Here is a 24,675-nt window from a genome sequence, read left to right on the forward strand (position 1 = left end):
TCAAATAGAAAAAGATAAATACCATGTCATAGTGTTATTCTTTTGACCTTCATTAAATTGGATTTTGAAGGTAGTTTCACAAATTCAAGAGAAAGAGAACTTAAGAGCAGGGAAGTACTACTGCAAAGTTGTTTTGATTTCTCAGAGTATAAATGGTATGTTTCTGTGGAATATAGTGAGATAGCAAGTTTGATTTTGATGAATTGGAATTGAGAAAAAGTTTGACTGATACAGTTGAATATATATTTTAAAACTAGGAATAATACTAATCCAGTTTTTTTTAGGAACTGGAAATTTTTCAGTAGAAATACATTTAATATCCCGTGAATTTTGCCAGAGGGATAAGCTACTATCTAAACTAAACTCTATTCCTTATAGAGCATTATTGTATGGAGGAATGAGAGAATCTCAGCCTGAAGCAGAAATTCCTCTTCAGGACACCACTGCAGAAGCATTTACCATGCTGTTGAAATACATTTACACTGGTCGTGCTACGCTGCGAGATGAGAAAGAAGAGGTTCTTCTTGACTTCTTAAGCCTGGCACATAAATATGGATTCCCAGAACTGGAGGATTCCACATCTGAGTATCTTTGCACAATACTTAATATTCAGAATGTCTGTATGACTTTTGATGTTGCCAGTCTTTATTCTCTTCCCAAATTAACTTTTATGTGCTGTATGTTCATGGATAGAAATGCCCAAGAGGTGCTCTCCAGCGAAGGCTTCCTGTCACTTTCTAAGGTATATCTTTAGTTTGTACTTCTTTTCCCCAAGACTGCTAATTTCAATGGTAATACAGTTTTGTGACAAAATACTAATGAGGGCACCAATTAAAAACTTGTGTAAGCTCATAGTTACTTTATGCTTGTGAAACTGTGATGGTTGGAAATGCTCAAGATAAGCTGAACTGGAAATTTTGGCAATCTGTTCTGAAGTTTTCAGGTATTGACCAATCAATATAGTTTAATATACTATATCTAATGGAGTGTTCTAAAATATGGCAGCAGGCAATCTAATTTTAATTTGTCTTATTTCATCTGTTCCTGGTATAATACAATTTGGCTTCTGAATGCTGCAGAGGGGAAGTCAAATATACACTTGAATGTGACAGGGCATACTTTGTTCTATTAATTCCTTGATATAAGCTTCATCAGTGATGGGTGATTTTTCTGCTGGGTGAACTAAAGCATTCTAGAGGATACTGTGATTTATATTGCTGATTGTCATCATGCTCTGAACTTGCAGAATATGGTGGTGTGGTATGGTGGTTTGGGTTTTTTGTGTCTGTTTTTTTTTTGTTAGATGCATAAATATTCGGGACTGAGTCAGGCTGTTCTACAAAGTTGAAATTTTGCATTTACTCTAGAGGGGTCTTTGGGCTGAACTTAATAGTGAGTGTGTTTTCAAGTAGTGTTCACATGAAGCAGCAGAGCACCTTGAATGAATGGTGCTTTAATTGGGGCATTTTAAAGTGTTTTTTTCTTAGGGGAAGAGCTGTGAAAGGTCTATTCCATGAATGAGTATATAACACTGTTTTAAATTACTCGTTGTATAAGGAAAAAAGATTTTTTTTCTCTCTCTGTCATATGCAGTTTGTTAAATTTGAGTTTTGAGAGTATATTATCAATAATGAAATGAGCAAACATCATTCATCAGGAAGTGCACGCTTTGAGGTCTTTGACATAGCCAGTGCTGGTATAGGAGAGATCTTTCCGTTTTCTAGGCAAGTTCCTGATGATTCTGCTAGCTAAGTGAAAATCAAAAAGCTTTTTGATTATTTGTGTCTTCATTTTGCAGTCAGTGGGTTTTCTACATGAATAAAAGCCACTGGAGTTTTTACCTGATCATTCTCTCTCTCTCATTGGTACCCAAAGAGAGAGAAAGATTGACAGGACAGAAATCCCAAGTAGTTAGAAATGGTTAAAAAAGTGGTTTCAAGCAATACTTTTTTTTCTCATCAGTGGTCTTATAGCAACCTGAATTTAAAGGAATATTTTGAACTATACTATCAAGTCCTCAAATCTCTTATCATTTTCCAAAGTACATTTGCACTACTGAATGATATTATATTGATTTGATTAGTTCTCTACATTTCAGTTTTCTCTAGTTATTTTGTTATGTTGCCTATTATTTTGGTAATGGATTCTGTAATTCTTACATAACTAAAACAATTACAATTTCAGGGAGTCATCCCTTTGGAGATTATTTTTAATAGCTATAACATAAAATAGCCATTAATTTTTGCCTTATCTGAGTTTCCCTTGATTGAAAAAAAACTAAAATTCTACTTAATTTCTGTTTATTTAGGTGGTATATGTTTTGTTCATATTTCTCTTTTCCAGGCTGCTCTTCTAAGTATTGTACTGAGAGACTCATTTGCAGCTCCTGAAAAGGACATTTTCCAAGCTTTGATGAACTGGTGTAAACATAACCCCAAGGAAAACCATGCTGAAATCATGCAAGCAGTACGTTTGCCACTAATGAGTCTGACAGAGCTACTGAATGTTGTAAGACCTTCTGGATTGTTGTCACCTGATGCCATCCTAGATGCCATTAAGATTCGTTCTGAGAGTCGGGACATGGACCTCAACTACAGGGGCATGTTAAGTAAGCATCAGGTTTTTTGCTTCCTTCTCATTTAGTGACTGTGGTTGTCTGGAGGATATGCTTAATTTGTGCTTTGAGTTTTCATCTATTACTGTGTGTTGCAAAAGGTTTGCAAGTATGAAACATGTTGTTATGTAACTGTTCCTACCATTTTTATTTCTCCATATTAGTCAATTTTTTTTCTTGCTTTGTATCTCAGATATTTCTCAAACTTGAATGTAATACTGTTTTCCCAGAGGCAGTGGTAATTTAATAGAAAAAGTTTTACAAAATCATTGAAAATAAAAATTAATTGGCTGTGAGAAATATGATATTTAAATGGTTTTATGTGACTTGTTTTCTACTTCATTAACATTTTCTTAATTTCTCCGCTACTTACGACTTTTCTTTTACTCTTTACATGCTTGTCTAAATAGTTTAAACAAGTCTCTGAAGCATTTTAATGGAAACCTAAAAAGTGTAAGATGCCTTGTGTTTGACTTTTTTTCTGTGCTCTCTGTTAATTCAATGAGAGTATCTAACACTTAAGCTTTAAAAAGATACTCTTAGCCATCTAATGTGTGAATTTGACCCACAGCAAAGGAAAAAAGTTGTGTTCTTTAAGAGTCTGTGCTGTATTCTCAGTCATGCTTGATGAGCCCTGAGAATTACTGCAATTACTGCTATCTTAGAATTGCATATTCTTTGCTCTCCCTTAGAAGTTATAGTTATTAATATTTAAACATATGAGTTTAATATTATGGTATTGTAAAAGTCTTCTTATGTGAGACATTCTGTTGAGAGTGCAGTAGGTACATTTGAATAAGTCATATGGCCTTCTGTGGCTTCTTTTCCTGGATATTTATCTCCACAATAAAATTCTCCTAATCACAGCTTTTTGGAGAGTGGAATTTCTTTGTTGTTTTAGTACTCATTCAGGATCTTGAAGCTTTTTCTGTTTATGGAAATGTTGACTAGCACTTCAAGTTCTGTTCTTTAGATAGCAAATTTTTATCAGCCTGTTAAAATTCATACTTCTATTGTCAACCTGCCTGAAAAGTTTGGGGTAGCTTTTCATCATTTAGTTTTCAGATCATATTTTCTGGTATCTCTCCTCAAACAAGGCAGTTAAAAATGTCTGTTGAAGAGACTAGTTTACAGAGTTTTGTTCTGTAGTTGAAGTTAAGGATCATTATTCCCAGTTAGCTTGAAGGAAGCTGTTCCTAGGACACAGGCTTATTACTGTGAAATGGTGGTTTAAAAAAGCTTGCTTTTCCATGTGAGTTCAAAGCTTAAGTAGCCAAAAGTTTCCCATTTCACTTGGGTTCATTTAGCTTTGCAGGATACTGGAAGCTTGTGTAGCTGTCAGAGGAGCATATGTGGATTTGCTTCTTTGCACCACTCTACAAATTCAGGATGGATCTTGAACATTTGATACACATCTTGTGCATTTAAATTTCTTCCATTTAGGGGAAAAAAAACTCCAATAAAACCCAAACCTAAAGCAAACAGCAGTTGACAGGTGCAACAGAATTCTGTAAAATCATGAAGGGGACTGAGAATATAGCTGCTACATAATAGTAAATTATCACAGCTTTATTACTGTAAAGCATGTAGGAGATACCAAATAAAATTGAAGAAGCAAAATATTTTTAATGCCTCTTTATCTTATTTTCTTTTCTTTTTTTTTTTTTCTTTTTTTTTTTTTTTTTCTTTGCCTAGAGCATGTGTTTCTGGTCAAGAAAGGATACTAGCAATAAATCTTTGGTCTGACCCAATAGAGTTGATATTCAGCACATCTAATTTGAGTGTAAAATTTGAGAAACTATTCCCTTTTCTTCTTAGTACCAGGGGAGAATATTGCAACAATGAAGTATGGAGCACAAGTTGTAAAAGGGGAGCTGAAGTCTGCTCTGTTGGATGGAGACACTCAGAACTATGACCTGGATCATGGGTTCTCTCGACACCCCATCAACGATGACTGCCGCTCCGGCATTGAGATTAAACTGGGCCAGCCCTCCATAATCAACCACATACGAATTCTCCTGTGGGACAGAGACAGTCGGTAGGTGCCAAGGTGACATAAAAAGGGAAAGTAACCTGGAGATAATGTAGCAGTGCAAGCTATAATTTAAATAGTTTATGGGAATGGCATGGTAGTGTTGGAGCTGACAGTTGCATGGTTTATTTGGAAACCTGATTTTAAATGTAATTTTGGTTACTTACACACCAGATCATATTTACAGATGTTAAACTACCCTAAAGTATTTTAATGTTTTTACATATCTGCATTTCAAACATTGAAAGATTTCTTTTGTTCCAATTTTTCTCAATATATCAAAACAGTTAAGAAATGGCCCACTTTGACAATAAGATTGGACTTGATCTTGGAGGTCTCTTCCAGCCTAAATGATTTTATGATTCTGTAATTCAGAGGTAGTAAAATTTATTTTGAATGTGAATTACCAGCTGACTACAGTAGTTATTAGAAGCCAATTCATGGTTAGACTGCTGAAATATGAATTGTCATAGATGCTATAGCCAGTTGTTACTGAGCTACTTCAGGTTATTATAGAATGTATGAAAATTCAAATTAAGATAATTTGAACAATTGGGAGGCTGCTGAAGTAGAAAAATTGCAGGGTTCTTTTTCTCTGAGAAATTTAATATATTAATTTTGTAACTTGCTATGACACAGATCTTACTGTTTAGTAGACAGCTCAGCAGGTATTCATAAGCTGTTAAAAACAATAAAACAAACTTCCTTATACATTTACTATATACTTTATTACCTTTCTGATACGGGATTTATTTTATTTTATTTTATTTTATTTTATTTTATTTTATTTTATTTTATTTTATTTTATTTTATTTTATTTTATTTTATTTTATTTTATTTTGTTTTATTTTATTTTATTTTATTTTATTTAAAAAAAAATCCAGTTTAGCGTTGCAGAATATTTTCATTTTGCTTTTTTAGCCAAGCCATGTTATTCTAGAACAGGGTGTATAAAACTTTTAGTTAGGGTAAGGTAAGGTGTTCTGTAAATTTAAATAAATTTTTACATGAGTTAGTTACTAATTCAAGACCAATTTAATTAATTTTAGCTATTTAACTGTTTCAAGGAAGTTCTCTTACTTCAGTTCAACCGAAATTTGTTTCAGTTCCATTTCTTTTGTAAAGATCAAAAAGTGGATCTTTGAAGGTATAAGGAGCTGTTTCATATAATATTATACTAGTTGTGCCAGGAGATCAACCAAATTTATGAACCGATTTTCAAGGAAAAAATGTTCTCCTTGGGATAACTTGTTACAAAGTTATCTGTTATTTGGTGTCCTGTGTGCTTCATCTGAAATTTGTACAACAAACTGTTGTTGCTGGCAAATATCTGACAAGGTGGATCTCTAGAGTTTTTTGTCTTCATGAAATACTGAGGGCTCAATGGTTTAATATCTAGTTTCTGTGTCTTGCTGATTTTTATTTTTTCTTTTTAAATAATTCTGATTTCTGTGGAAAGCTTGCTGTTGGGCTTTCTTTTGTTTCTCAACAGGTATAGTACTGGAATTAGCACTGTCTGTCCTGTGCAAGGCCAGGAATTGGACTTTTATCTTCCTAGGGGTTCCCTTCTAATTCAGAATATTCTCTGATTCTCTGTTCTATGAATTGTCACGCTTTTTTCCCTCCAGTGACTCAACTGTCTAAGATAAATGGAAATGGAGGCATTTGGAGTACTTTGTCTATTTGTGGGCTCCTCACTATAAGATACTGACTTCCTGAGTTCAACAGGACACTAGGATGAAGGCTTGAGCACATGAGAACCTCCTGTTTTAAGATGAGCAGGCTTAGAAGGGAGAGTTTGTTGCTCTCCTCACCTATTCAGTGTAAGAATGTAGAAAATACAGGGACAGAGTTCTCTTGAAGCTGTGTGCTGAGAGTGTAAAGAGCAGTGGACGCAAGCAAGAAGATAAATTAATAATAAATATTAGGAAAACAATTTACAGTGGGGTAGTTGAACTTGAGAAGAGTTTGGCCTGAGAGCTGTGCAGAAATTGGCCAGCCAGGATCTTTAGGATCTGGGATTGCTGACATGTCCATGTCTGTCTTACTCTGAGATTGTTCTTGCTTTTTGTAGAGATCTTTTCCTTTCTGCCATCTTTGTCTAACAATTGCTGGCCACTAAACTGCATCTTTCTCCTGGGATACGTGAATAATGAGATACATGAGAAGGAGGTGTTTTAACACCTGTACAGACATGAACAGACCTGTACAGCATGATGGCTTCTTGTTGAACAATTTTTAAGCTACTCTCTTAGTTTTAACAGTCTGTGTGAAGCTCTGATCTATTGGATATTCTTAACAGAACCAATGGAAGCTAACAGGTGTTTTATACCTCTAGTTCAGAGGTGTTAACAGCAGAATCTTAGCTGTAAAAGTGCTAGGGGGTGGCTATCCAAACTGCCCCTGCAAATAAGATGCTATTCAGCCTTAAAAAAATTAAAGGCATACCATTGTGTATGATAATGGATCTGTATTTTTGGGGTAATATTTCTTTGTTTGGTATCTTCAGAAACCAAAAAGTATCATGTTGTGTATTGGTTACAAATATTTGTTAGCAATGATGAGAACCTCTACTTCAGTATACAAACTGCTCAAACTCTAAAACTTGGCTGCCTAGTTTGGTCAAGTACACATATGTTAGTAATAGTAATGTTGCTAAAACACGTTGTATTTATGTGGGTTTTGAGTATCACACATCTGATTGGTGTGAATGAGAAAGCTGGTTGTGCAATTGACATTTAAAGACTCAGCCTTACCTTTCCAAGGTATTAACAGCTATCTAACATTTTAAGGATTTTTAAACAATATGGTTTTAAGTATGTACTCTTTTAAGTCATCAGGAAAATTAGAAATACTAACAAAGACGTTAATGTTCAATAAGACATGCTTGTGTAGAACTCTTTAAGAGCAACACCTCTGTAGAAATCAGTGTGAAAGGATGTTAAGTGCTGACATGGTGCTGTTGAAATGCCTGTGAATGTTGCAGGCTAGTTCCTTAGGAAAATACTCTGAAACATATATTCAGTGACTTGCAGTCCTACAAGTGAAATTTCTACTTTATTCTAAGCATTACAGTCATGGGTATAATAGGGAATTAGCTGTAACTTTTATGTTCTAGTTTGGGTTTGCTTTCTTTTAACAGCAAGCTGTAAGGTAAACATAACTGATAAGCAGGAGGAAGACAGATTCTGTCATTGGGTTTTTTATTTTTCATGAGGTAATTTTGGCATGTGTAAGGAAGTAATGACAGGCTCAGTGATGGATCATAAAGAACTGAAAGGGTCAGAAGTGAAGAGCAACTTCAGTTGTGAAATGATCATAAAGTGAAAATGCTAATAAAATATATTTGCTTTTTTCAAGTGAGGAGTTTGAATTTGCATTTTTGATCTAGTAATGGTTTTCATTTTTTCTTTATTGATTTGGCAATAGAAGTACAACTGTATCACTGGTGGTGATTTACTTTTATTCTGTGAGGAGGGAATACAAATGATGATTTTTATGGCAGAGTCAAAAGTCTCCATTTCACTTTTTTAGGCATAGTAGTCTCATCTAATGTCTATAGATTGTGAATGTGTGGATGTTTTAAATCATTCTGAGAATACATCTTAACTGTGTGACTTCTTTTCAAAGCTAGTTTGAAAATAGGGATCTGGGTAAGAACAGTTTTCTTTTCAACTCTACTGAAAATCCAGAAGTCAGTGTAAAATTTAATACCTAAAATTTGTTCACTTGTATTCTAACCAGTGTTTTTTGACAATCCATAGGTCTTACTCCTACTACATTGAGGTGTCCATGGATGAGTTGGACTGGATTCGGGTTATCGATCACTCTAAGTACCTCTGTCGGTCCTGGCAGAACCTGTATTTTCCTGCCCGAGTCTGCAGGTTAGTTCATCAGTGTGATGTACAGTGGGCTGACACTAGAGAATGTAGGCAACAGAATGAGTTGCTGGATTTTGCTACTTCATTATGTTGTGTTATATCTCAACTTTTATCAGCTATGCTAAAAACATAGTTTATCTTAGTTCTTATAGTTTTATAATAATTTATCTTATTCTTTTCTAATATTAGTATAGTTGATACAATGCAGGCATCCAGTTTGAAATCGATGGTTTTTCCATGTCTATCTCCTTCTCCTTTTTTTTGTTTTTTGAGCCATACCTGCTTTTTTTGCAGTTGATGCTGTTTTTTTTTCACTCAGTAGTAAACATCATTTCTTGACTGTCTAAATGTTTATAATGCACTTAGATACCTACTATAGAACTTGAAAATGTACTTTTATGTATTATGTATTTTCTACTGATGCACTGTTTTAAATAGTTGTAGAAGGGGAAAGTTAGGACTGAGGAGCTTTGAGGGATGCCTCCAATGTGCTGTTTTGGGTGCCAGAATATAGGAGGGATATTAAACTACTAGAGAGGGTTCTAAGGAGGGCAGTGAGGATGGTGAAGGGCCTTAAGATGCCATGTGTGGAGCATCTGAGGGCACTTGGTCTGTTCAGCCTCGAGGAGAATGAGGGGAGATCCCACTGCAGTTACACCTTCCTTGTGAGGGGAACAGGAGGGGCAGGCACTGATCTCTTCTCCGTGGTACCCAGTGACAGGACCCAAGGGAATGACCTGGAGTTGTGTCAGGGGAGGGTTAGGTTGGATATTAGATAAATGTTCCTCACCCAGAGGGTGGTTGGGCGCTGAAACAGGCTCCCCAGGGAAGTGGACACAGCACCAGCTTGACAGAGTTCAAGAAGTGTTTGAACAATACTCTTGGGCACAAGGTGTCACTCCTGGGGATGGTGCTGTCCATGACAGGGACTTTGTTGATCCTTATGGGTGCCTTCAGCATATTCTGAGATTCTGCCATTCTGTGAAAATGAGTAGATGGGTTTAAGTGTTGTTTAAGTATGTTTTTTAAACCGTAAATGTTTTTTTTAACTATAGGTGTTGGGAATTCTGCAAGAAGCTGATAATCACATTGAAGCAGCCTTATTCAAAAACTGAATTGAGCTAATTGATAGGGAGGATACAACCTGTAGATACCAGAGATGCTGTCATCATTAGGTTTGGGTCATAGACCCTGAGAGGAAATGACCTGCCTTGTAATAATTATTCTGTAGACAAACTTTTTAATTGGCACAGCAACTCTTGGAATCTCCATGGAGAGAAGTGCTTTCTTTTTCCCAAAGAAATCCTGTTCTTTTCTATAAACCTCTATTCCTCATTATCATGCCCACAGAATGGTTGGGAATTTCTTGGAGGTGTGGCTTATTTGAAGAGTGGAAGAGCTAAAGATAAAGTCATGTAGCAGCCTAAGTTTATGAGCACTTATTGTTAAGTGCTCAATAAGGAGCAGTAACCTTAAGGCAAAATACAAATTCTCAGCTGAGTCACCATAATAATTAAATATAGTTTAGATAAGATTTTCTGTAATCTTTATTTACACCAGAGAATTGAAGGCTCCATTGAGGAGTTCAACATTAAGAATTTTTTATTTAATTATATTAATATAAATAGTTCGGTATTACTTGAAGGTTGAATCTCCTTTCACTGGGAATTTTGATCAAATTTCCTCCAGGAGAGAGGCTTTGAGCAGGGGAGGCTGTGTACACATAGATGTTAGTGTTAGAGACTTACTTATCTGTCTTTTCATCAATAATCTGTTCAGAAGGAAGGAAGCAAGGACTACTAAACTTTTCTTTTGTATCCAATTTCAGTGTATTGTGATTATGTATTTAAAGCTGTTCTGTTTACTTAAACAAGTTAAATTACTTATTTCCAGTATACTAACGTACACAAAACAGAAATCCTAATATACGTAGCATTTTCTTGACGCCTAAAAAAGAGGTGTTCTCCAGTCTTGTGAGCACAGATTTAAAGTATGAGATTGTCAGAATGTATTCCTTTAATATTTGACATTCTGTTTCACAGGCATGTTGTACATACTTATCAAGGGGCAGATATGTTTTAAGGGTTTTATATGCTCTATTTTGCTCAATGCTGCTTCTGTTCTATAGTCTTGTTTTAGTGTCTCAAGTCTCAGTGCCAAAATTTTCCTGTTAATGGATAACAGTACAGAGGAATGGAAGCATCATGTTATGTTCTGTCTTCTTGCCATTAGTTTTGGCATTTTACTCTTTTTGTCTTACTAATGCAGGTAATGTTTTTGGAAGCAACCACTTTGGGAACCATGCTGCATTTTTTTAAAGTTTTGAATGCATTTTTAATAGATAATCATGGACTGAATGCCTTACCAGGAGGGTCTTCAACTAGGGTTTTTTTTTTCTTTTAAAAAATTATTTTAGCTCAAAGTGCTTTATGAGGTCACTGTGTAAGATGTCATTTTGAAGTGCAACAAAGAATTGAAGAGTATAATTATTGGCTGGGCTTTTTGCCAAAGTGAAGGAGTAGAACATGTACAGTTGTCTGATACACTAGAGCAATTTTTCATAGATTATAAACAGGATATGAACCCTGCAACATTAGGCAGGATTAATTGCCTTTTTGAGTTACCTTTCACATAAATATTCGTTGTAAAAGGTGAGAGCTGTCAACATCTGAACTGATATGTTAATCTAAGTTTTAAGAAGCTACTCAAACATTTCCATGGGCATAAAAAATTGATGGAGCGTGTCTTTTATTTGCATATGTACAGGTTGGGGTATTTGTCTTTTTGAAAACCTGTGACTTTCCTCTTAAGCAAATCTGTCCATATTCACTTCTACAATCAATGCCTTTTTCACACAAGCTGGATGAAAAATGCAACCTTCTAGCCATTAGTTGTTAAATAAATAATTTATACAACAGTGAATTAAAACCAATTCAGCCTCCTTAATGAATCATTTGTCATGTGTGTCACTGTCCCTATCATGATTTGATTTTTTTGATGTATGGAGCATAATGGAATATTTACAGTAGTGTTGGAGTTAGGGGCATTGTTGTGCTTCCCATGAAAGATAATTTGTATTTGGCAAAGTGCATATCAAACCACCCAAGCTCATTAGGCAAAGTCAAGTAATGTGATCAGACTATTTACACTCCTGGCTTCTTCCTATTGCTTACATGCTCCAGTCTGTCTTAATGTGTTTAGAGTAACTTTTGCCAGCCATAACCTCTGTCAGATTAGTAAGTGAAAAAATGTGCAAGGGCAATAACCCAAGACTGAAATTCAAAAATAAAAAGATGAGAAGATTGTTTGTGCTTTCTCACACTCCTCAGATAATTTGTATTATTTGTAGGATGCAATTCCTGATTTAGATAAACAAGCTAATTTGTACAATGATTACTTGTTCAGTGTCAAAGCTTGGTATAGCAAGTAACAGGGTCTTGCTGTATTTAAAGGGATTTTAGTAAAAGAAAATATTGAGTAAAACATATATGGGGGTTTTATTGATGTGATTGTTTTAGAGTTTCAATTTTTGCTTTAAATCCTTCTAGAATACATTATTCTACCATCTTTGAAAATTGAACAATCATATACTGTGCAGAAAAAGCAAATAAGAGAGTGGGATTACAGGGTTGTTCTCCCCCCCCCCCCCCCCCCCCGCTTTTTTTTTTCAATACAGTAGTGTATTTTTTTTAGAATTTCTTTTGGTCCTGTTTTCTTTGTTTACACTTTCATATCAACTGTCATGTAAAGCTGAAAATTCTTTAGAGAGAAGACAGGACACAGAAAATGTTCCTGTGGAAGTTAGGAACAAGTGTCAGGTTCATAATTATTCCATATTCCTCTTGTAGCAGTGAATGTTAAAAATGCTAAAGGTCTTTGAGCAGGTAATGCTGTTTTCTGTCTTACTCTTCCCACTTTTTTCATCCTTTCATTTTTGTTTTGTGACTTCATCTTTTTACTTCATCCTTGACCACACTATTTGAAGAATGGCATTAAAAGAATTACAAGAAAATTAAAATTTTGAGGTTTCATAATAAGGCAGATGTAGCCACAAGGTGTCACTCCAATAAAAGTTTAAAAGACTTAATTTCTTTCCGTTTACACTCCTTTGATGAAAGTGTTTTTCCTACTGTATGCTTTTTTTTGTGTATTAAACTTCCCAGATTTACAAAATCATTCTGATCTGCTCTTTATGCTCTAGATTGAGCAAGTACAGAGTTAGTACATAAAATCAAAAAGAAACATTCAATTCATTTTCCATCTTTAGTTTGACATTGGATGATTCTGTGTTTTGATTGGAGAAGTATTTCCCTGACCAGACCAATTTATAGTCTGAAATCAATCCTATTTTATCAGTAATACCAACATTCAGAAAATATATTGAAATGGTAAAGAGATCAGTTTTCGTCTGTATTTGCTATTACTGCCTTAACACTTTTTGTGATAATAATAGTGTGATTTATTAAAAGGAAATATTAATTATTTCTGCATGAACAATTGGTCCTAAAGTATGTTTCTATTAAGAGAACTGGTAGATGCCTGTAGAAGCATGCTGTAAACGTGGGAAATTATTTAAGCATATTGTTTTTCCTGTTTTTTTACATCTGCTCTAGGCTGAAAAATCTTGAGGTTTTCTAGTACTGATGTGTTGAATTAATAGTGGTATAAGGGCTCCGTGTTTCCCTTAAAGCACCTGGCTGCTATAGAAAGTGTGGCATGAGAAATTTTTTTGCTTTAGAAGGTGTATTTGTGTTTTAGATGTATTTATTGGTGCAGAAAAAAATACTTGCCTTTCCTTTTATTAAGCATTGATGATACTGGGTGGATTTTTTGTTTAGTTCTTCAACAGTTTTTGCTACTAATGATTACACTATTTGTAATCCTCTGCCTGAGTGAAGACAAATTAAATTGTAGACCGTGTCTTCTGAACATTGAAAAAATACAAGAAGAGTAAATTTTTCAGTACTAAGGTAGTTCTAGACTCAGACACATTAGTGTCTGTGCACAATTGTTTTGTATGTAATGATATGCGAGGAGATGTGATTTTCAGGTGTAGGCTAGACAAAACATTTTTCTTTGATTCTGATCTTAATCAGGCAGCCTCAGGTAACTGTGGTAACTTTTACTGGTGGTGCTGCAGTAATTTTATTTTTTCTTTGTCTTTTGGAGAGTCATTGAAATTAGCTGCTGATTAAGCAGCAATGTCTCACTTTCAGCCTTACCTGTAGGTCTCTGATGATGTTATCTGTTATGGATAGCCATTTTGCAGTTTTCCTGAGCTTTGTGCAATTTCAGTGGATAGTAACTTGCCAAAAGACGTTCCAGATACAGTTTGATTTAAGAAGATGTGGAAACAAATGAGGAGTCAGCTCTTGAGGTGCATACAGTTGAGGTATTGTCCAACATACTTGAAATAAACTGAGATGAAAGCAGTGTCTGCAGATTTAATTTCGTGCTAGGAGTGTTTTTATGTCTTGTTTCCCAGTAGGGAGTGGTGGTGTTCAGAAAAAGCATGGAGACATCCAGAAGATGATTTTAAACATTTTTTTAACTTAAAATGAAGCCCTATTGCATGATTGTCTTGACTAGAAAACACAAAGAGTTGCTGTTAAGAGCTTGGTAAGGCCTTCTGTCAGTCTGAAAAGTATGTGAAAATTTTTTCATCAGTAAGTTCTTAGTATCCTTATAAAATGACTTCTTGCAAATGGAGTGATTAAACTTGTGTAAATGAAACCATCTTTACCTTAGTTACTGCATCTGAGAACTACAAATAGTTGCACAGGCAACATGTTGACTAGTTATTTTGTTTGTACTGTTCTTTGGGAAGCGTTGCCTCTTGTGTAAATATTTTATTTGTAACTGTGCAGATATGCTGGTGTTTGTGAGTTTACGAAGAAATCCCAACCTTGCTGCATAATTCAAATTAGCTTTTCTTTATTTGGATACTGAAATTTTAAAATATTTTCCTGAATCTAATACTGTGAGTGATACAGACTAATGTAATTTCCAGAAATAAGTAAAAATTATCTTGATTTCTGTTACAGAAGCATGGTAATGAATAGTAAAAGCAATTTTGAAATGTTACTCCAAACCTTTGAGGCTTTTTACTGACATTATTTTCAAAAATCAATTTTCATTACAGGCAGTTTTCTTTTTTGTTTTGGGGCTGGGGAGTAGAGCTCATTGTTTTTTCTTGTAAGATGTGATCATATTTTGGAGTCTTTATTGGCATGTTTCCAATACTTTGCCTTTTAACTGTGAAATAGGAGGAAATGGTTTCCTGTAGTCTCCATTTTAGTGAATAGCTGCTCCTTGTTTTTTCTGTCTATCAGTATTTAAGCTTCCTTTATTGTCTTCCAGTAGGTTTTTATTCTGATGTTTTTTTCTGTTCTTAAGAAAAGGTGATAGTCTGAGATTTTTCAAACCATGTAGATCATCTACACAGGATCAAGAAAGCTATTGCCTCATCTGGGTTGGAGTGTTTATTGATTTAAAAGATCTTTTTCTTCATTTCAGGTTATGTATACTTTTGATCTTAAGCTTACATTTCTAAATTCAGTTCCAAATGTGCTCCTAGTGATACAAAAGCTCATTTCTCTACAGGAATAATCAATAATATTTTTCATCAAGACCTTTATCAAAGCAGCTTTTTTCTTCTCAGATTCCTTCTCCTGTCTGTCATAGCAATTTCAATTATCTTAACCTAAAGAGCCCAACTCAGCTTTGAGGAAAAGTAAAAAAGCTAGTGTATATTTAAACTGTTGATGACAACCTGCCAGACAACTTACCAGCTAAAAATGAATATTTGTCTGAAAAAGTGTCTGTAGAGGGTCAATATATCTTGTATAGAAATACCCAAGAAATAGGGAGAACCTGCCAATGCAGTTTGTTGGAGACGAATTATAAAAAAAAAAAGTATAATATATTTTTTTTTTTTTTTGCTTTATGGTTTGGAAGAAAGGAAGAAACAATTAACTTTTTAAGAGACCTAGATTACATATTTCTCAAGCTTGACATAATAATAAGTAGGTTTTTTGTAATATGGTTAGAATTATTTTAGTCTGAATTTTGAGGTATTCATTTTGAGTTTCTTAAACTCTAAATTGTCTTGAGTTCTGTTTTCAATGTTTCACCTCATAAATGAGATCTGATGTAAGTGAAAGTTATCAGTAATTACTCAGCTTGACAGTGATGCATAAAGATACAGCTAAATGCTGAATTATCACATTGTTGATGATAATTCTACAGCAAGCTGTATTTTAAAGTTAATGTTGCAGAAGATGAGTGTGGTTAAAAGACATCTTGAGCACTTCTTTTCTTTAAACTCTCTTCTGTGTTTTCTTTTGCACTCCAAGAGATGGAATTACTGTGAAAACTTGCCATACGTGTTTACAAAGACAGGCTTTTCCAAAAGGAAATAATGTTTTGGGAAATTTGTAACAATTCTGGTTTATTGCATTTCATTGATCAGTGATGGCTGTCTGTTGAAGTTGTTTGATCCCACTGTGTAAAGCTTTTCTCTGTTTCCCATTTCTTAGCAGGTAATGGACATGGTTTTCCCATGTGTATCTGAAAAGCTGTACCACACTTAAAACTGCATATTCATAATATTCACATTGTTTGCATGAACCAAGTAATGCACTTCTGTGGAGTTACTTCTCAGTGTCTAAATGTATAAAGTCACCTGTCAGCCAATATTAGGCCAGTCTTAGCTGTGGAATAATTTGTATGATAAAAGTTTTACAGTAAAGCAAATTTGTCTGTGATTAAACTTGATTGTTTGTTCACAAACCTCAAGTTATCTTCTATGCAGCAGAAAGGTAAGAGTATGAGTAGAAAAGCCCTAAAGTGAACTACTCTTCAGTGTCCTTTTTCTTTGCAAAAGAAGCTCATGCAACTTGTCTTGAAGTTAAGGTTCTTTGGCTTCACCTGTATGTGCTCTTTTACATCTCAGTTTCAATTGGGAGGATGGGGCTGATGGTTCCATTTGATGCAGCTTTAAGTAGTTTTTAAAATGAATATTCACTCTTTAATATGAAAGAAAATAGGATACAAACAGTTGAAAATGAAAAATCAAACTGAACAAATGATGTGCTATAGAGAATCAAATTTGTAGAAAGTAAGACGTGAACATGTGTGTAAGTCTCTTTAACTGACAGAAGTGAAGGAAGGAAAGAAAACTATGGAAGAGAGATATGTTGCTCAGATTAAGTACAATGTTTGGGAAAAACTCTGCAAGTGAAAAATGTTTTATGAGACTTCTTTTATGATAGGGTTAATGATAGGAAAACCACATGGGATTTGTGATTTTCAGGCTGCTACTGTACTGTAAGCAGTTATTATTTGTAATGTCTTCTAAAAGAAAAAATGTTTATTCTAAAACACCAGATGCTGCATTTGGGTTTTGATTTTCACCACAAAGTGACTTTAACAGCTTTATACTTTCAAGCTTGTTTTTCATTTGTAAGATTGGGACAAATTTTTCTGTAATTCACTACAGATGCAATAAAGATCTTGGAAATTTTAGGTACTGCAAGTAACATCTCTAGTGATCAATAAAGTAGTTGTTTCATTACTTTTCTTCATACCATTGTCTTTCTTGTTTGTATTGGAGACTAACAGTTGTGATGGGAGGTGTATTAAGTATTGATTTCTGAATCTGTATTCTGTTTAATTAAATTACCCTGTCTCTGTTAATGGCAAATTGCAAAGTTGGCTAATCAAGGTGCATTTTCATTACATTGACAGTGTAGGTGCCCTGTTGAGCTGGGTCAGTGGGCACCTTGCTGTGTGTCCAGTCTCTGACCGGGAGAGCAGGAGCTGCTGGTCAGGGAGAGGCTGTGAGCACAGACTCCTGTGTGTTCATCCTCGTACTCCTCTGATCCTGCTCATGCATATTCAGAGATAGCTTGGCCATTCATTTATCTAAGATCCCTCTCTTGACTGGGGTGCTGTCAACTGCTTGCAGGCTGTAGTGGCAGCACTTTGCAAAAGCTCATTAACCACTGCATAAAAAAAGTAGTTTTATCTATTTAGACAATCCTTTTGCTACTTTGTTCTTTCTAATTCCAGTATTGTGGGATCTGGTGAATGAAAACATTGTATTCACATCAAGTGTAGACTCTTCAACCGCTGCTCTTTGGTTCCATTCATTCAGTTGCTTTTATGATTTTTGGTGGTGTTGGCTGTACCTTCTGTGACTCTGGTGTGTACTCCTTGAGGTGTGGAGAGCAGAACCGTATGTGCACATTTGAGATTTGGGTTCAGCAAGCTGTAACAGAGTGACAGAACAGCGCTGCTTTGTTCTCAGCAACCTTCCCGATGATGTGCAGTATTCCAGTGGCCCCACCCTACTATCTGGCTACCCAAAGTTTCTTTCATCTCCAGACTTGGAGGCTGCACTAACAATAATTTAGGCTTATTAGCTCCCAGGGTATTTAGAAACAAGATTAAAGATTTCACTACTTCTCTTCTTGATATTTGACAGTACTTAGCAAATGAAAACGTTTTTGGCTTCCGCACAGTTACAAGTAACTGTGTGAGCCACATGAGAATTCCTGTTTGGTTCAATTTTTAAAAGTAAGATTTGGTAGTATTTCTTTGAATTTGATGTACCATTTGCAAAAATTAATACCCTTACATGCTTTAGAAGCTAAAATCAAATGGAGGGAGATAGATTTTTCTACTTGGTTGGTTAATTGGTTTGGATTCTTTTTTGGGGTTTGTTTATTTTCTCCACAATTTTTCCTCTAAGCCTATCCAGGGAATTTTTTTAAGTCTCTTTTAGGGGAGAGGATAAAAATCCAATTTATTTTTTTTAAGTTCATGACTAGAACTCTAGTCTTAAAAATTAGTGAGACATTCTGAAGTTAAGATATTTTTTTTCTTTTATGCTCTCCTGTGAAGACTTGAAAGGGGAATTTTTTCAGTTGTTTTGCAGTTTACCTTGAAGTTATTTGATTCTTCAGATGTATAAGATTTGTAGTGGAGTATTTTATATTCATTTTCTATGTGATCTAAAATTACGTATTCATTTTCCCATTAACTGATCAGGCTCCTCTGCTCTTTTTATACCACCAAAATTTGGATAATAGAGTTTAAAAATAATTTCAGTTAAGAAAGCAATAGCTGAAAGGAGTAATGCCTTACTGTTTCTGTAACAAGCTTTTTAGAATAGAAATTACGGGTTTAAGTGTCACAGGATTTGACTTGTGAAAAATTTAAGAGTAAATTATGAATACGTAGTATTGAAGCATACAATCAATTTTAACTGTGCCTTAGGCTGATTTTGTTTAGTAGTTGTGTTCCCTCAGTGCATAGTACTAAGTTTTTTATCTGTTAAACTTTCTTCTAATTTCTATTGAGCTTGGCTTTTTAGAATTGCTATTATTATTTTTTATTGTATATTGGTAGCTGGACAATTTAGTTATTTTTTTAATTTTGCTGATGATGTTAATGTTTTATTTGGAGTTATTTTTCTTTTTTTTTACAAGAGAATTCTTGATTTTGACTTAACAGCTAGGAAAATGAAAGCTGTGTGAAACACTATATATATGCATAGACACTCTTCCCATTCAGATATTATTTCATCCCGTCTTTTTTAAAGGAATGATTTAGTGTATATTTAGATGAAAACTGATTTTAAAACTTCAGTAGATCAAAATAGGGTGAAAGGCTAGAAGACGTTATTGCTGATGATTCCAGCTTGCAGTAAATTATCAAGCACATGTAACAGCTGTAAAGAGAGATTACTTCCTGTGTCATATTTCATCTTGCCTTCATGGGTAAGTGTGTAAATGAAAGGGAAACAAATTGTTTCAATATAGCAAATCTATATTATTTCTTTGGAGTGAAAATGAATGAAATTGAAATAGTTCACTCTTGGGTGAAACTAGAGACTATAAATGTCTTTTATTCTCTTGGTGTGGATTGACATAATGCAGATTAGTAGTAAGAGAATGTTCCTCGTATCATCAGCAGTTGTCAGACATGTTCACGAGTACTGAATTATAGTAAAGTAAAAGGGGTTCACTGTACTCACAGGTAATTTACACAGAAGACTGTTCAATCCATCTTTTTAACAGAAGCTACTGTTCGCTGCTAGAAAATTTATTTTTTCAGACTCCCTAATCTTTCTTTACTCTTTGTATTATGGAAACTTCTTAGTTACCTATGCTGTGCCTGCACCATCTATGCATCACCTGATTTCTACGTAGATAACTCAAGGCTCTTTACCATCCTCTGGCACGCGGGCATGTGTTGGCACCATCACATCTGGCACCTAAGTGGTTTCCCCCATAGGTCTCTGGAAGTAAATATAATAATGCTTGAGCTCAGCAGCATATTTGGATTACTTTTTCCTGCAACATTTTAACAAAATTTTTGGGCTTCTTGAACTAAGGAACAGTTTCTAAGTTGGAATTTTCAAAATATGCGTATTAGATACAATATTAGTTTGTGTCTAAAATTAATTTTAAAAGGCATTTAGCAACTGGGCAGTTGACTGAACATTTTATTCTGTCCTCTAAGCTCATTTAGTAGAGATTACTTTCAAAAGTTACTGCTGAAGAATCCTCCAGATCATAGGATAAGGAAAATTGTGTAAAGCAATGCATGGAACGTAAACTGTCTGCTCAGATTGGCCCATTTCCTGTATTAACTTTGGCAAATACAGGACCTCAGTTAAAAATGTTGTTTTTGGGATGATTCTGTGCTAAGTCCACCACACAATTGCCACATCCACAAGTGTCTTCTAAGTTCAGGAATGGTAACTCGCCCACTTTGCTGGACAGCCTGTTTAAAGCACTGTTCTAGAACTGTTCTTGAGCAACTTCTTGTTTTCAGTTTATAATTTTTTTAAATTAACTGATTTCCAGATAGATCTTCTCTATCTACTCTGTTTGAAATTACTTGATACTTTTTCTCATATTGTACTGTGAATAACCAGTGCTAGAGCTGTTCAAAAACAAACTATGAAACTGACTGGCTACGTTTGACAAAAACATTGCAGGGGGAAAGATATATCTAGGCACTGAAGAACATCTATTTTCCCATTTTATTTTAAGTTAAGCTCAGTGATACATTATTTAAAATTGCTGTTTTGGTGAAATTCATAATCTGATCTTCATTATGTAGCTTTATGGCTTACATTGTATGTAGCTGCTGTGATGCAGTGTTAAAAGTTGAATATATTTGTTCTCTAATCCTTTATCTAAAATGGAAGTATTTCAGTATGAAAATGTTATAGTTGTTATTAATTTCTTAAGTGCATGTGGGAGGAATGGCTATTGATCTAACAGATTTAATAGTTCGTGTTCAAAATCTGTGCAATAGAAGTAATATTTTGCATCTGAGTAACTGCTGAGTGTAATCCTTCAGGCAGAATTCTGAAAGCAGCTGTAAAACTGGAAAATTACCTTCTTTTCTTTTTCAGGCATAACTGCACTTGAATATCTTTGTTCATTTTAGCTTCTAGTGAATTATGAACATAATTCACTCAAATAAGGAGCTAAAATATGTATTATTTCACTCAGGTAAGAATTTGGTTTAGCTATTAAAATTAGAAACTCTGTGCAGTTACCATGGAAATTACTTGAAGTAGTTGTACTTTAAAGAAAACAGAGGTCACCAGTGGAGTCACAAACAATGTATGGAGAGTGCTTTTGTATGAGGTGCATAGGATCACGCTAATAGAAAGGGACTGAGCTTTTTAGTGATCTCTGCAGTTTTTTTCTATTTCTAGTGGTCTTTTGAGAGGAGAGAAGAGCTGTTTCTCAAACCATCTTTTGGTTTGTTCCTTTCACAGTTTGCTCCTTCTCCTTCTGACTTCTGGCTTTCAGAATCCATCATTGTTGCTTCAGACATTGGATAGAAGAAATGTCTTCACAGTACTATGGAGCTTTCCTACCCACCTAGTCTTTTAAGGAGAATTTTTATGTTGACCTTGTAGTTAATCTTGATTTGTGGGTCAGGAAGCCATGTGCTTATGTGTCGGTTCTTAGTTACCTAGAAACTCTAGCCGAGTTAATACAGTAGTTTCATGAAATTTGGCTAAAATACTCTTACATTGACTGAGCAAAAGTTCCACTACGATGGAATAGACTAATGTGTGTGATCTTAATGTTGCACAGCTTGAAAGAGAATATATATATATTAACATCACTCATGGGGAGGAGTTACATTTTTTTGTGGTTTGTGTTCTTGTGCAGGATATTTTAGGTGTTCATATGTGGTGCTTTAGAGTGAACTTACTCCGTAATAATTACAGCCAAATATTTTCAACATTCCACTTCAGATTTATTAGATCTGGAAGATAAAATGAGTATAAAATAAAGTAGCAAACACCTATATGAAGAACAGAAATGGAGAATTCTTATCTAGATATTCTGAAATACACCTGTGCTTTTCACAAAGCTTGGAAGTACAGGAAATATGTGGTCTTAAAAATAAAGTTAAAAATTTTCTTCTTTGTAGAATTATGGCCGCACCTCAGTGTTAGAGGAATTGTTATTCATAGTTACTGTAACATCAGAGCTTTAATGAAGAATACTTTATTCCAGGGTCACTGTAGTAATTTTTGTGGCCTGTTTTCTGGAATAGTTTCTCACAATTTCCAAAAGAACAAATGGAACAAGTGCTTGTTATCTGGGATGCTATAAGATGCATTTCTTTTTTACTCTGCTTTCCTCTTTTCACCACTTTCTGTCGAGCAAGTTAAATGCAGCAGTTCACTTGCACATTAACAATGTCTTGATCCTAACATTCTTCCTCTATTGCTTTGGAGATCCTTGTAGTTAAAAACCCTGTTAATTCCTTATTTAATCCTTTAAATTCTTTTCCCGGCAAGGCTAAATTGTAAGTGGTTTATTCAGGTTGAAAGAACCAGGTGTTAAGACAGCTGGTTTCTTGGCCTAGTGACTAACACACAGCTGCCATATGTTGTGCTATCACCTCTTCATCTTCCTTCAGAAAGTCTTGTTGGAATGGTTCCTGCTGGTCTGCCTCTGCCCTGAGCTCAAGGTCAGCACTGAGACAGGGATTTTTGATGCTGACTCTCACTTTCCTCTTGAAGAGCAAAACATCTGGTGCTCTGCTTTAACCTCATATGCTTAAACTGGAAGGTGGGACTCCAGAGTGTGTGGGAAACTCTGCCAGCCTCTTACAGAAAGAAAAACAATTAGCTAAATTAGATGTAGACAGGAGATCCAAGAATCAAGCTTGAAACTTCCTTTGCTTTATTCCCTCACTCTGCAGTGGTAGGAGACAAAAAAAGTCATCAGATTTTTTGCATCATTAGGTATCTTCCACTGGCTGTGGATGCTTGAGAGCAGGATGGTATCTAGTCTGTGAGTGAAGAATAGTTCTTGTTCATAATGCACAGTAATTAAATAGGAAAACACACTCTTGGATTAAACATGAATATGCTCTCCACCCATAGCACAGTGCCCTAGTGACTCTGCAGGCCAGTCATCAGTAAAGTGGAAAAATGCTGATCTGATCAGTCCCTGGAGCAGGCTGAGCCTTTGTTTTGCTGAACTGCTCTTTTCCTTTTCTCTGCAGTTTCTGGTAGGGTTTCTATATTTTCTTATATCAGTCTGTTTTCTTCTGTGTTTTTGAGCTCTTAATTCTTTGCTGAGGTAGTGCCAGATAGCTTTAAAGCTATATCACATTTGTGCCTTTTCTTTGTTTTTAGTTTACCCAGCATGGTTTCATTCCTTAAACACATTCTTACCTGTAGACAGATGTGGTAAAGATGGCAGGAGCTCATCATTAATTTCTCTCAGTAAAACTGAGACCTGAGTCACACAGCAGGAAGAAGGCAGGGAAGAATATGGAGTAAAAGTTTCATACTTGATGTAGGAAAGGCCTAAATTCCTCACTGCAATCAGCTGGTTTTATTCTGGCAGCATCTTTCTGTCCTGAACTGGCAGGATACTTCAAAAAATTTGGACAGCTAGGTGAAGGCTGTGGACAGCCATGATACAACAGCTTGTAAATACTGTGTTAATTTAAAGTAAAATAGATCAAATGGTTTCAACAGAATTGGAAGGACTGTTTTGTGGATTTGAAAATGATGGGATAGTTGTGCTATATGAGATTTGGAATTGTTTCAGTAAATTGTTTGGATTGCTTCAGTAAGTTAAATGGCATATATATGTCAGGCAGTAAAGATTATTTGTAAAATTTCTTTGTGTATATTTGGATAATATAATTGGATTAATACATATATACAGGATAATAAAGTAACTGCTAATGTCACTGATTGATTTTCAGGAGTTTCCGTCAGAAAATCAGCCTGATAACCACTGTGTTTAAAGGGAAAAAATGCTGCACTGTTTTTTGTCTTGATCCAATTTTTTTCTAGCTCTTAAAATAAAAAAAACCAAACTATTTCATCCTATTTGAAGGCAGCTGACATTCTCCAGCTTTAAACGTACACTATTAGCCTGATAGGGAGATTACATAAACTTAAGAACTGTGTAGCTTGTGAGTCTCAGAAGAAACTCACAAGCAGAAGAGACTTCTGGGCAGAAGACAAGAAAAGGAGGATAAGCTTTTAAAGTAAAGAAAACCTTTTAAATTGAGTATATGAAGCAAAGGGCAAAGTAAGTTATATGTGGAAGGTACGATTAGGAGCAAGTGTCATATGCAAATCACAGAAGTATGGCCATGAAAGACAAGCCTGGAGAATGCTTAGGAAAGCTGAACAAACTTATGGAATTTAGCATTTGGCCTAGAAAGTATATTTGTTCCTAATAACTGTTGATTTAAACCTTTGAAACTGCTTCAAGTAGTCTATAGTAATATCTAAAACTTATTATAGTCCGTTATTATTAATGGACTAAATAGTCCCAATGCCTATTCTTTAGTCTTGTAGTGTCCTTTTACATTTTGGCCATGTTCATCCTATAAAACTCCATTCAGCTTTCAGAATGCATTGAGTGTCCTCATTGCTGTTGGGTGGAATAGCTTCTGGCCCATGTGGATTCTCACTGAAGTAGTGCTTGAGAAGGGAGTGCCAGTTGGGCTGGGCTGAATTGTGCCAGGGACAGGCCTGCTGCATTCAAGTGTGGGCAGTATATCTGCTTCCATTTTCAGATGACCTCAAAAATTGTTAGTGTAGCATGAATAATCTTGAGACTGAATTC

General features: G+C 35.1%; 1 protein-coding gene across 1 annotated transcript in view; it reads left to right on the top strand.

Annotated features, from left to right (window-relative positions):
* Window positions 1-24,675, top strand: part of BTBD9 (BTB domain containing 9) — a 113,901-nt gene that overhangs the window by 7,255 nt on the left and 81,971 nt on the right. The window contains exons 4-7 of the mRNA XM_059467585.1: window positions 379-742; window positions 2,344-2,608; window positions 4,433-4,652; window positions 8,411-8,530. Of these exons, the coding sequence (XP_059323568.1) occupies window positions 379-742; window positions 2,344-2,608; window positions 4,433-4,652; window positions 8,411-8,530 (969 nt within the window). The remainder of the gene's footprint in view (window positions 1-378; window positions 743-2,343; window positions 2,609-4,432; window positions 4,653-8,410; window positions 8,531-24,675) is intronic.

The sequence above is a fragment of the Ammospiza nelsoni genome, chromosome 3 (genome assembly GCF_027579445.1).
Source record: "Ammospiza nelsoni isolate bAmmNel1 chromosome 3, bAmmNel1.pri, whole genome shotgun sequence".
In the NCBI taxonomy this organism is placed as follows: Eukaryota; Metazoa; Chordata; class Aves; order Passeriformes; family Passerellidae; genus Ammospiza; species Ammospiza nelsoni.